This window comes from Musca vetustissima, unplaced genomic scaffold (assembly GCF_032173495.1).
Source record: "Musca vetustissima isolate MV318-11 ecotype Yass unplaced genomic scaffold, APGP_CSIRO_Mvet_v1 utg73494, whole genome shotgun sequence".
In the NCBI taxonomy this organism is placed as follows: domain Eukaryota; kingdom Metazoa; phylum Arthropoda; class Insecta; order Diptera; family Muscidae; genus Musca; species Musca vetustissima.
Window position 1 is genome coordinate 42,737 of NW_026884827.1, and position 14,620 is coordinate 57,356.

Genomic DNA, 14,620 nt, shown 5'->3' on the forward strand with positions numbered 1-14,620 from the left:
CTAGAAAATCTGACAAAATTAAAGTTTTCGGTTCATAGTCCTCGACAAATATCTATACCCCTTATAGTCTCAGAAAAAAAATTATCGTAATCAATCTCAGCATCGTATGGTTCTTGTAAAAAAAATCATTATTTTTATATACGCTTCTAATAGCCCTGGAAAATATTTCCTTAAAAAATGCATGTCCTTACAGTTCATGCCCATTAGAGGTCTTTAGAAAATATATACGCCTCTTGAAGAGGTAGTCTTTAACAAATCTGGATGTGTCCGTTTGTTGTAAGCTTAGAGCTTTAAATCCTAAGGCTTATGATTTCAGAATCTTATTACAAAACTATTTCCCTAAGCGACCATTGCAACGAAATCTTGTAAATCTCACGCAAATTACTCTCCACTCCCACGAACATTTTTCTGTTTCAAGAACTTTCTTCCATTAATTTCGTAAATCTTTAACAACAAAATTACAAACACATATTTTCTTCTTTCGATGGAATGTTAAAGAGCTGTATGACTTCCTTTTCTTGAAAGGCTCCAATCCAAAAAAAAAGAAATCCCCTAAACAATCTCAAGTTAAATTGTCCGCTTGTCGTTTTAATCCCTACCTTAAAAAAACGACCGAAATTAATAATGTACCTCACGTTTCAATTTCGCACATGTTTTGCATAGCTTCATAATTTACGTGGATTTCTGGCTTTTTTGCGAGTGGACCCAAAAAAAGAGCACAACAACAACGACAAAACCCTACAACACAACTCTGACAAATAAATGAAAAATGTTAAATTATTTGTTGTTCGGCTGTTGTGTTTCTTCTCGTTCGTTTCATTGGCCATTGTCGCTTAACTGTTTGCAAAGGATTTTTTTGGTTTTGCTTTGTTTTGTTTCATTAAACATTTTTACAATACAAGGCACATCCAACAACAACACAAAAAATCCCTTTTTTTAATGCAATTAACTGCATTTTCAAGCAAAACAGTCATTCAAACAAATGCTGTACTCTCTCGCCGAGATCTCATCGTCTTGATGCAGTCAGTGGATGGCTGGCTGGCTGGTTGGCGGAAGATGCAGTTCTGCTGCTGCTGTTGTTGTTATTTTTGCCTGGATACCAATTAAAAAACTGTTACATTTTATTGTCACAATTTAGCTGTTTTGTAGCTGGTTGGGTTGGATAGCTGGCTGGCTGACTGGCTGACTCGCTTTACGATGATTGTCTGAAACGTTTGTATTCTGTCAACTCAACCGTTTGTACGTGCCGGGGCGACACTGCGTATTTGTATGCCCCCTCAAACATACAGCTCTCTTTCTCGCCCCTCTACAACTTGTGTCAATTTTATACGGATTTCCTTTCTGGGTTGAAAAATAAAAAAAAATCACGAAACATTGTCTGAAATCAAAACCTAGCCACCGCTAAGAACAGCTCCGAATTAAACGTATCCACAACATAAAACAAATCAGTAGTCCATGGTATGGCAGGCAGTGATGACAATCCTGCAAAGTCAGCAAGTGAAGAAAAAGTAAAACCCTAAAAATACAATAACTTTTGTTGGTGTATGTGTGTGTGTGTGCGTTTTTTGCATTTAGCGGTCGATTTCTTTGAAGATGCATAACATTTTGTTTAATGTCAATGTTTTACTTTTTTCGCTTCATATCATTTATTAAATTTATTGTTGTATGTAATGCGAAGGGTTATATTATATACCAAAGTAACTACTGTATTATATATTAAAAACAGGTATCATGTTTTTAAGGACTATCCAAAATATATGTATTTAAAAAAAATTAAAAATTTTTATATCTAATATAATTTTAAAGCCGATCCGCGCTATAAGTATAAGGACAATAAGACATTCACGCACATAGGAATGTCTTAAAGCCAGGATTTTTAAGCTTTGAGCTTGGATTTTAAGAAATATTTTCCGAAGGACTATCGATCGCATCACCGAGCATGGATTTTCAGGAATATTTTTGGAAACTTCTAACTTACATTTTTAATGAATATTCTTCTAAAATAAATCAGAGCTTAAAACCAGAATTTTTTTTATTGAATATTCTTCGAAATTTGGAGCTTGCATTATTAAGGAATATTTTTGTAAGGGAAATCAGAGCTTAGAACCGGTTATCGAAAATTCGAGCCTGGATTTTTCAGGATCATTTTTTGTAAAGGTAATTAGATCTTAAAACCAGAATTTGTTTAAGTTATATTTTTCGATGGGCTAGAGACGCGAGCTTTGATTTTAAGGAATATTTTTCTAAGAAAAATCAGAGCTTAGAACCTGAATTATTTAGGGAATTATTTTGAAGAAAAATCGAAACCTCGAGCCAGGATTTTTAAGGAATATATTCCTTATCAGAGCTTAAAACCAGAATTTTTTAAGTAATATTTTTCAATGAGCTATCAGAGCTTCGAGCTTGGATTTTTAAGGAATATAGTTCTAAGGGAAATCAGATATAAGAACCTGGATTATTTAGGGAATTATTTTGAGACCTGTCCCAACTTTGTGCTCGCATTTTTAAGGCATATTTTTTTTAAGGAAATCAGAGCCTAAAACCAGTATTTTTTCGATTTTTTTGGATGGCTATTGAAATCACGAAAATCAGAGTTTACAATCTGGATTATTTAAGGATTTTTTTGTGTAGGGCTTTCGGAACTTTGATCTTTGGTTTTTAAGGCATATTTTTAAAGGGAATTTTAAGTCTGCATTTTAAAGGGAATATTTTTCGTAGGACTATTTGAGCTACAAACCAGAATAGAAACAAATATCTTTCTAAAGACTGTCAGAGCTTCCCTCGAAGATTTATTAAAGGCAATGTTCAAGGCCTATCTGAACTAAAAGCGTGTCAAGCTGACGAAAATCCTAAGATAATGCTTTGTAATTTTGCGATTTTTTGAGGGTCTTATGCAGAATTATAACAATCCGCCCATTGTCGGCAATTTGGAGGTTTTAACCGCATATTTCACATCAAAATGGTTGTAATTTGACACTTCATGTTCTTGAGGAGTATAGAACATTTTTGCAGTACTTTTTCGACAGATATATGGGTCTAAGTTTTCGCATAGCCCCCATAAAAAGATCCCTCCCCATTTTCACCATCTTCAACAACCCGAGTAGCTGTTATTTGGCATTTCAGATTTTTGGAATGTAAAAATTACATTTTCAAACCATTTTCGAAATATTCTATTGTCCGACCACTTACTCTTGATATTCGGGTCATAATTGTAGCCTCTAGAGCGAACAGAAAACACAAACAAAAATAAAGTGTATGTTTCATGTCATCCCCTAAATATTACCAAAATGTAATATGGGTCTTCTTTGGCCAGAAGGACGGGTTCTGGCAAGCAAAATGTCTTGACGATAACTGTGGCGTGTAGAGTGTTTACAAATTGGCATATATTTAAATATTTCCTGTTTCAGAAAATTTGGAGTCAATTAAAAACGTCCTTCCGACTGTCTCGCAGGCTGGTATCATGCTATTCGATTTGAACCAAACTTTATAAAATCTTTAATCTTTATGAAGCCTGAAGATGGGACCCACAACTATATTGTCAGGGTATTATATCTTTGTGCAGCCCCAAGAGTTTGTAACGTAGCAAAATATTGGTTCTAGACCCACCTTTATGTATCCGATCGTCATATGTCGGCTAGCTGAGTCGATCTAGATATGTGTGTCCATTATAATTTATAATTTTGCATGTAGGATGTGTTCTGGGCAAAGAAAACCCCTATTGTTTTTGGTAATGATCCGCAAATATTTAGGGCATAAAATGGACCAACAAATTTATTTTATCTGTTATTCTGGTTGCGCCAGAGGCCACAATTATGACCCAAACATCACAAAATTTTATAGAGATTGGGATCTGGGCATAAAATAAGCATTACAGTTTTTATGAAGATTAGTCAATCTTTAGCAGGTCAAATAGACCCGAACTTTAGGATGAAAATGACAACATTTGTATTCTGGGGCGTATATATCCTCTCCTGAAGGACATAGACCAGAGAAGTTGGGGTCACATATTTTACACGATGAATGGGATCTGACCAAATACTTAGAACGTCTGTTTGAAATGATAATCGGTCAAATCAACCGAAACCAAATCAGCCAAATTCACATTGGGAAAAAGAAGATTTAAAAAATATGCCAGGGTTAGAAAGTGGAGTTCTTGACCAGCCAAAAGGCTGCAAATATCGCGAAATAATGTCTATGCTCAGAATATAGAATCGCAGAAAGTTAGATTTTCGTGGTAGTTACGTAGGGTATCATATGGACGGGCCCAAGTCCGACTGTACTGTTCCACTCACTGGTTTTAAATTTACTCCGATATGTGACTTAGAAATAATATTTGTTAAATATATAGTTAAAACAGCCATGTTGTCACATCCTACAATCCTTTTAGTCCTTGAAAATATATTTTTTAAACAAAATCCGTTTACGTTCTTACAGCGCGTCATTTGATAAAATATTGTAATAAATTACACTCTGTAGGTTTGGATCTTGGAGAATAGCTCAGCATATTCTTGAAAAAATGTGTAAAACAGCTAAGAAATTTCTTGAAGAATTTTTTTAAAAAAATATCCAAAATCCAAATATTTTATTTTATCCACAATTGTCCTTAATATTTTTGTGTGTTTAAAAAATGATCTCCCGAATATTTAATACAATTAACCGCACAATACAAAACACCTTCATTACTTGGTCACTCATTAACATTTTGTCTTTGATTCTGTTTCCTAATAAACCGAACAACTGCCAACTTATTATGCGGTCGGTGACTAAAGTGCGGAGGGAGGGTGAGAGATATGACTTTGTTAACTGCCGCCGTCATTTAAAATGCCAATGTTATAATTTCAATTTATGTACTTGGAGTGTTTGTATTTTCTGTTTTCCTTTTTGTTATTTGATTTTATTTTATTTGTGCCGAAAATGGCAGCTAATGAATTGCCATTTTTTTGCGACGACAAGAAGCACAAACACGACTGCCGCCGCCGCTGTTAATGATGTTTGTTGTCGGCTGTTTCAATGTGGGGCGGGGGTTGTATAATTTGCATATATAGGAACAGTTCTCACCAGGGAAACTGGTAAACGGTTTGTTTTATTTTAATTTAATTTTTTTTTTGTTTTTAAAACTCGACAAGAAGAAAAGAAAAATCCCACGCCTTAGTTTGCTTTGATATCAGCGTTTTGTTTGTTGTTTTATTTTTTAAACAAATGAGTTGGAGTTTTTTAGTTGAAATTTAAGCTTCCTTTTTTACACCCTGCAATGGGAGAGGTAGATAAACTAAGGTCGTTCATTGATTTGTAAAATAATTAATGTAGTTTCAGAAGTGGTATAATTTGAATACTTGGTATAAAGAAATTCATTTGGATCAAATAGGATTATAAGTTCCGCAGGCCTCTGCATCTAAATTTCTGAATAATTTTATGATCCAACATAGCTTCTTAGCCTCTTATCGAGTCCACCATGGACAAGTCAACCCGAGTTTTGACTAAAAAAACAACATTCGCTATTATGTTTCTCTAAGTTTCGATAAAGATCGGTCAATATTTAGCGGATCAAATGGACCCAGAATTTTGTGTGAAAAATGACACAATTTGTATTCTGGGGCGCATATATATTCTGAAAGACTAGTCCAAGAGGAATGGACTATGGACTCAATATTCACGCCTATTGAGACATATTTTTTACAAATTTAAAGATACTTTTTTGAATCCTAAAGTTCATTGCGATCGTGATCCTGATTCCAGCAAAATTGCCCAACTCTGGCTCCGACAAGCAAGACCCAGTTATGAATACAATAATATTCACAATTATACTTCCTTCAGTATAGAGAATTGGATGTAAACCCTATAGGGTCATATCTCCCAATAATTTATATAATAGTATCTCAAGAATAGAGTACATACAGTTCGTTACGGTCATGGTCCATTTTCAATTTAGTTCTTTTATTTATTTTTTTACCTTCATCTTCTTCGCTCTATGCATAACTAAATAACCAACCAAGAGTGTCAGCGGCAAAACTTCTTTTGTGATGATTGTTTGTTTGAGATTCTTGGTAAAACAAAACAAAAACTACAGCAACAACAACAACAACGATGTTTGTTCTTCTTTTTGTTTGTCTTACATCGACTGCTACTGTTGTTGTTACTGTTTCGAGTGCAACCGATGTCAATGCAAAACTAACTACCAAAAAAAGTTACAGAAGACTAAAAAAAAAAAAAAAAAAAAAACAAAATCTGCTGCAAAAAATCGTGTATTTAACATTTGTCACGTGATGCTACAAATCATTGTCACACATACAATAGTTGAGTAGTTAATATTTGTTTGTATGTACTGCAAACACCATGTGTGTGTAGGTATGTATGTTTGAATCCTATGTGTTAGCACATGTATGCATTTATGTACTACATCATATATTTACAGAAAGGCGTTTTAGTCTAGTAGGGAGTATAGGATAGATGGTAGGTAAATTGCAAAGTGACTTAAGTGGAATTTTAAAAATAAAAAAAATATATGTTAAAAATTATAAAAATGTATATGGGTTAAAAATAAGGACTAATAAACTGACCTCTAAGATCCGTTTAACATTTTTAAAATCTCAAGATGTTTTCTTCTAACACAATACACACAATTTACATTTGAGCTGCGGTATTAAGAAGGTATTCTATATAGACGTACTCCTAATTATAAAAGTATTTCGAAAAGAAGTTTATGTTGGAGAACCTAATATGGTCCGTAGATAAAGATATAAACTCTTTTAGGGATTTATCTACCCCTTTTGAAAGGAAAATCAACGAAGGAAAACATCTTTAAAAATCGGCACCTATAATTCAGAAAAATCTTTAAAAAAATCTATATTGATGGAGCTATATTGATTCTGTATATTTTATTCTGTCAGCTTCCATAAACCCTTCATACCAAATCACAGCAACATCGGATGAAAAATGCCGCTGAAGTGTTCAAAATACCAAAAATAAGTCGGTACCGTTGTTATGTGGGAGCTATACCAAAATATAAACCGTTATTCATATTTTTTTGGTAGGAAGATTTGACGCTCCATCATAATCTGACAAATTATATTCGAGCCATAAAAATTGCGAAATTTGAGACAAACCCGGAATCTTGAACTTATAGTCATTTTTAAAGATAGATTTACTCTTCAATTATAATCCAAAATAAAATTACAGACAATTTAATTGAAACACGTCCCCTAACTCCCAAACATACCGACATTTGGGTAGGGTAGGGATACGTAGTCGAGCGCAAAAGTCGACTTTTAGACAGGTCGATTTTTTAGACTTTTCGACTTTTGCCTTTAACTATATTTCGATTTCGATCTTTCGATTTGGTCAAAACTGTTCAAAATCGATTTTCGACTTTAACTGACTTCTGCAAAATCGACTAAAAATTTGATGTTTTATATAAATTATTGTTAACAAATAATTTAAAGTTCCGCAAACTGCAATTTTTGGTCAATTTGAGCTTTGTGATAAAAAACCAAGTATTTATGAAGAAAATTGAAAGTCGATTTTAATCGATTAGTCGAAAGTCGATTTACTTATTTCTAATATGGGGTTCGCCCAAAAAGTGATCGTTTTAGTAGGAATATTTATACCCTACACAATTATGTTGTCAGGGTATTATAGCTTTGTGCAGCCCCAAAAGTTTGTAACGCCGCGAAATATTGGTCCTAGACCCACCTTTAAGTATACCGATCGTCATATCTCGACTAGCTGAGTCGATCTAGACATGTGTGTCCGTCCGTCCGTCCGTCTGTCCATTATAATTTGTAAACACGATACAGGCCACAGTTATGGACCAATCTTCACGAAATTTTGCATGTAGGATGAGTTCTGGCCAATGAAGACCCCTATTGTTTTTGGGAAAGATCGGTTAATATTTAGGGGATGAAATGGACCAAATACTAATTTTTTTCGGTTTTTCTGGTCGCTCCAGAGGCCGCAACAATGGTCCGAACATCGTGAAATTTTGCATGGAGAAGCGGATCGGGCCAAAGAATAAGCATGCCTGTTTGGAGAAAGATCGGTCAATATTTAACGGGTCAAATGGACCCTGACTTTTGTGTGAAAAATGACAAAATTTGTATTCTATGGCGTATATGTTTACCCCTGAAGGACATATACCCGAGAAGTTTATATTATATCCAAGAGGAGTGGTTGACCTTTAAATTAAGACTAATTATATTGTTGTATGTGCTCGGATGTGGGAGTTACACCTAAATATTTACAGGTATCTCCGTATTCGTATATTATTTAGTAACCCATTATCACTCTGGAGAGCAGAACTATAGCGCTGATCGCTTTGAAATTTTCCATGAGGATCCAGTTATGGTCAAGGACAACGCATATAATTTTCGGTGATGATCAGATAAATATTTTGGAATGAAGTGGACCGAAAACTTAATTTTTTGTGTTATTTTCGAGTCGATCTATAGACCTCAAATGAAAGACGAACATCGCAACACAACCCACGGTGAAGGGAATCTGGACAATAGCTGTACTGAATACTCGTAATATTCGGAAAATATGTTAGTGAGAGGAAGAGGTGCTGTTTACCTCTAATCGGGCAAGAGGGTGCAAATATCACGAAATGTTGCCCAGTCTCGGAATTGTAGGGTATCGTATGGTCGGCCCCGTCGGCCTATACTGCTCCGCTCACTGGTTTTTTTATCAATAAGAACCCAAAATACCAAATTAAAAATATTCTTTAAAAAAATTATGCTTCTTGAAGGTCCTTAAAATGTTTCATTAAAAAATCTATGCTTTATGAAGGTCCATAAAATTTATTCATTTAAAAATCGACGCTTGTTAAAGCTCCTTAAAACGTTTCATTAAAGAATCTATGCTTGTGGAAGGTCCTTAAAAATATTTTTTTAAATCGACGCTTGTTGAAGGTCCTTAAAAATATTCTTTAGAATATCTATGGTTGTTGAAGGTCCTTAAAATGCATTCATTACAAAATCGACGTTTGTTGAAGATCCTTAAAAAAGTCTTCAAAAAATGTACGCTTGTTGAAGATTTTTAAAACAAGCCTTCAAAAAATCTGCGCTGGATCCTTAAAATGTTTATTTAAAAAATCTACGCTTGTTGTAGGTCCTTAAAAAATAGTCTTCAAAAATTATATGCTTGCCGTTAATATTCGTTTTAGAAAATCGATAACTCTTAAAATTTTTTTCTTTAACGTAAGTAAGCGATAGAATTTCATTTCTTTTCTTTAGACAATCTATGCCCCAGAAAGTCCATTAGGAAATCCTCGCCTCATATTGTTCTTAAGAATATATGCCTCGTTATGTGGGCGCTACCACACAATATTGGCCAATATCAATAATTTTTGGTGCGGAGATAAATACAACCTTCCGATATTCCTTTTCAAAAAATTGTTTAAAATACTTTTATTCTAGTTAGGAATCCATATGACCATCCAGTTTTCAACTATTGAACATATTGAACCCTATAAGAGCTGTCTTTATTTTTAGACGATTCTACATATGATTCTCTTCAGTACAGTCCCGCTATTACTATTTTAAAGTAGTCAAGACTGGACATTATAGCATATATTTAATTTTTGTTTGCTACAAAACTTCATTAGCATTTCATCGCGACACTCGGAGCTTGTTACATAACTATAGGTTTAACCTCAAGTTCTACGAGGAGGAAATAAAACGGAGCACTTTTGTGTTTGTGGCAATGGTGATGGTGGCATTTGGTTCTTTTTAAGTAGTCATTTAATCATACATTGTCTTTTGAAAGCTGTCTCTCGGGTTATTATAATGAAAGACATATGGTTGAGAAGAAGAAGGGAAGGTAACCCTATGAAAAGAAATCAATACTAAAACGAAAAAAATTAAAATCGAAACAAATAGGTTCTACTAAGGCAATAGCATATTCTGGGGAATTGGGGGGTCCAAGTAACGAGGCTCACTAATGATTGTCAATACAGGACATGGTGTCGTTGCAATTTTGTTTTGGTTTATTGATCCCGATTTTTGGTTTTTCCAATTTTTAAAATATTTATTTTATTTAACACGCCTAATTATTATGGATATCCTTCCCCTCCACATTTTCCTATTACAAGGCTTGTGTCCACATAGTATTCATTCTTTAATGTTTTTTCTTATTTTGTTTCTAAAGTCAAAGATCACGATTTTTTCATTTCTTGAACCTCTCAAAGACTTAACACTTACGGTTATTCAAAATGTTGCACAAATTTTTGCAGTTTCCTTGCCGTTTGCTATTGCAGACGACGTTGATGATGTGGCAACGTCTGTTGCTGCTGTAAACTGTAGTAAGTGTCCGTCCAGCATATGTTCGTGTGTCTCTCTGTTTGTCTGTCCGGCTGACTGACTGTCTATCTATCTCTGGTAACCACATAAAACTTTACATATTAACACAAAACCGACTCTAGAAGAAAATCCCATAAAGAACATAGAGACAAAAGCCATTGACTTGGAGAATATAAACGGTGGGGGGACATACAAAATAGAGGGTGTGAACGGCAGACGACAACTAGATACTGGAAGTAACAAGCGTAAAATAGTTGAAACATAAAAAAAAACTCACAACAAAATTCTTAGAATTTGAATATTGTGTGAAATAACAACGGCAGCCCAAAAACAGACAAAATGCTAGAAAACAAAAATCGAAAGAAAAAAGAGTAAAAAGGAAGAAATTCTGGAAAATACAGAAAACCATGACTTCCGAAGCGGGATACCTTTGCGATGAGTAGAGAAAACCTATAAGAAACGACAGTGGCTTCAGAAAGAAAAATATCTAACAATGTTCTCATATCTTGTTTAGGCTTAAGTCCATCTGAAGTCTTTGTATAGGCAGGAGGTCTACAGATGTCATCCAATAAGGAAAATGCAATCATATGGCCTACTTCACATACGAGACTTTAAAAAATATTCTTGAAAAAAGTCCAATCTTGTTGAAGGGCCTAAAACTGATCCTTCAAAAATCTTCACTTCTTCAAGATCTTTAAACATATTTTTAAAAAAAAAATTAAAACATATTTTTTAAATAATTAAAAAAATAGTCCATAAAACATCTTCACTTGTTGAAGGTCCATAAAAAATCTTCACTTGTTGAAGGTCCTTTAAATATATTCATTTAAAAATTGTTGAAGTTCCTTAAAAATACTCGTTAAAAAATCTACGCTTGTTGTAGGTCCATAAAAATATTCTTTAAAAAATCTGAGCTTGTTGAAGGTCCTTAAAATATTCTTTAAAACATCTACACGCTTTGAAGGTCCTTAAAATATTCTCTAAAAAATCTACACTTTTTGAAGGTCCATAAATATAAACGTTGAAAAATCTACGCTTGTTGAAGGTCTTTAAAAAAATATGCGCTTATTGAAGGTCATTAAAACTATTCGTCAAAAATCTACGCTTGTGGAAGGTCCCTAAAATATTTTTTGAAAAGTCTATGCTTGTTGAAGGTCCTTAAAACTATTCTTTAAAACATCTACGGTTGTTGAAGGTCCTTAAAAATATTCTTTAAAAATATTGACTTGTCGAAGGTCCTTAAAATACGTTCATTAAAAAATCTACGTTTGTTGAAGGTTTGGCTTGTCAAAGGTCCTTAAAAATATTCTTTAAAAAATCTACGCTTGTTGAAGGTTTGGCTTGTCAAAGGTCCTTAAAAATGTTCTTTAAAAAAATCTACGCTTGTTGAAGGTTTGGCTTGTCAAAGGTCCTTAAAAATATTTATTAAAAAATCTACGCTTGTTGAAGGTCCTTAAAAATATTCTTTTCTTTTAAAAATCTACGCTTGTCGAAGGTCCTTAAAAATATTCTTTAAAAAATCTACGCTTGTTGAAGGTCCTTAAAAATATTCTTTAAAAAATCCACGCCTGTCGAAGGTCCTTAAAAATATTCTTTAAAAAAATCCACGCCTGTCGAAGGTCCTTAAAAATATTCTATAAAAAAATCCACGCCTGTCGAAGGTCCTTAAAAATATTCTTTAAAAAATCCACGCCTTGGTTAGGTCCTTAAAATATTCTTTAAAAAAGCTACGCTTGTTTAAGGTCCTTAAAGTATTCTTTGAAAATTCTACGCTTGCTGAAGACCATTAAGAGTGTTGTTGAAGGTCCTTAAAATATATTCTTTAAAAAATCAGCGCCTTTGGTAGACCTTAAAAAATAATCTTAAAAAAATCTATGCTTGTTGAAGGTCCTTACAAAATATTCTTTAAAAATCCTCACTAGTTGAAGATCCTTAAAATATAGCAAAAAAATCTACACTTGTAGAAGGTCCTTAAAATACGTTCATTAAAAGATCAACGCTTGTTAAAGGTTCTTAAAAATAATCTTTAAAAATCTACGTTTGTTGAAGGTCCTTAAAGATATTCTTTAAAAAAATCTACGCATGTTGAAGTTCCTTAAAAATATTCTTTACAAAAATTGAAGCTTGTTGAGAGCCTTAAAAATATTCGTTACAAAAATCTACGCCTCAGATGGTCATTGAAAAAATATTCTTTAAAAAATCCAATTGTTGAAAATTGTCCATTTTGATCCACTGTGTTCAATTCAAACTCCTTCTTCATACAAATCAATAGTTTATTTTTAGGAAAAAAAAAAGAATAGAATACAGGCGTGGGCAATCTATATTTTTCCTCCGCCAAAGTTTTGCTTAATATAGTTACTTTCCATAAGGACTAGGAAAGAATAAAAAAACCAAAACAAAACTTAAACATAAGACTTTGTCATCATAGCAAAACAAAAACAACAAAGCTAGAAAATTCTCCTTAATAATACAAACTTAAAAAACAACAACAAAAAACACTCACCCGAAACACCAAACTCGAACTGGTAAACGTTGGCCGATTGTCATTCAAATTTAACACCTCAACACGCAGCAAACGTATCGATTGTTTTGGCGGATTACCGCCATCGGTTGCTGCCACCGCCAAACGATAGATGCTACGCTCCTCGTGATCCAACACGACCAACGTGCGAATCACACCCGTGTTGGCGTCTATGCTAAACAGACCAAAGCCATCCGAATCACGACCTTTTAATATCGAATAAGTGATCGATGCATTCTGTCCATTATCACGATCGACAGCACGTATGCGCACCACCTCAGTGCCGGGCGGCTGTTCTTCGCGTACGCTGACCACATCCTCTTGCGGATCGACAATTTTCGGTTGATTGTCATTGACATCGGTTACATGGACTTTGACAGTAACGCGTGAACTACGATATGGTGTACCTTGGTCGCGAGCCTCAGCGACAAATTCATAGACGGAGCTGACTTCACGATCCAGCGGTTCACGAGTGGTTATTTCGCCTAAGAGGGAAAGAAAAGAAAAGAGGGAATGGAGAGATTTGTTAATATAATGAAATACATTGAAGAGTGTGTAAAACAAAAAACAAACAAACTAAATTGTGGGATGTTGTAATTAATTAGTGCAATTAATTTCGACTTATACAGCAATCACCTGTCATAGAGCTTTAAAAAATATTCCTTTTTAAAGTCATCAAACAAATTGTTCGTTTACGTACAATGGACAAATTTATGTAAATAAATTTATAGCAAACGTTATAACGCTATTCGGTATTTCCCTCTGTCCAAAATGTAATCTCAATCAAACACCCGTTAGAAATATATATGGAAGCTATGTCTGCATCTGCACCAGCTAAAACCAGTAAGGATAGTAGTAAAGTCGGACTGGACCGACTATATGATACCCTTCACCTCATTGGGTATATTGTACATATGTATCCTAACAATTGCATGTCTATGTTCCCTCTTTCTCCGACCTATCCTAACTTTAATTTCATTCGATCAGATTTAGAGCCGTCTGCGTAACATGGGGAAAATTTATGGAAAACGATTTATAGCAAAATTGAATCGATTTTCACGAAAACTAACATACATCTTTCTAGACTTAATTCAGTACGCTATGCCAAATTTTGTGCAAATCGAAGGATGTATAAAAGGACCTTGGTGCACCATTTACATAAAATCGGACGAAAATATATATGGGAGATATGTCGAAATCTAAACCGATTTTCCCGAAACTCACCACTTATCATTCTAGACTCAATTCAGTACGCTTTTTGCAAATCGAAGGATATAAAGGGACTTTGGTGCACTATTTACCTAAAATCGGACGAAAATATATATGAGAGCTATATCAAAATCTCAACCGATTTTCACGAAATTTAACACACATAGTTCTAGACTTAATACAGCACGCTATGCGAAATTTCGTGCAAATCTAAGGATATAAAGGGACTTTGGTGCACTATTTTCCGAAAATCGGACGAAATTATATATATGAGATATATCTAAATCTGAACCGATTTCCACGAAATTTAACACTCATCGTTTTAGACCTAATTAAGTACGCTGTGCCAAATTTCGTGCAAATCAAAGGATATATAGGGACTTTGGTGCATCATTTACGTAAAATTGGACGACCATATATATGGGAGCTATATTGAAATCTTGTCCGATTTTCCCGAAACTCGCCACTCATCATTCTAGACTGAATTCAGTATGCTATGTCAAATTCCGTGCAAATCGATAGATATTTAGGGACTTTGATGCACCATTTACGTTAAATCGGACGAAAATATTTATGGACGCTATATCTAAATCTGAAC

General features: G+C 34.1%; 1 protein-coding gene across 1 annotated transcript in view; it reads right to left on the bottom strand.

Annotated features, from left to right (window-relative positions):
- The window catches only part of LOC133331843 (protein dachsous), a gene marked incomplete at its 5' end in the record, with an annotated part of 37,979 nt that extends 24,681 nt beyond the window's left edge, over positions 1-13,298 (bottom strand). The window contains one exon of the mRNA XM_061540226.1: positions 12,796-13,298. Coding sequence (XP_061396210.1) covers positions 12,796-13,298 — 503 coding nt within the window. The remainder of the gene's footprint in view (positions 1-12,795) is intronic.
- Between the last annotated feature and the right edge of the window lie 1,322 nt (positions 13,299-14,620).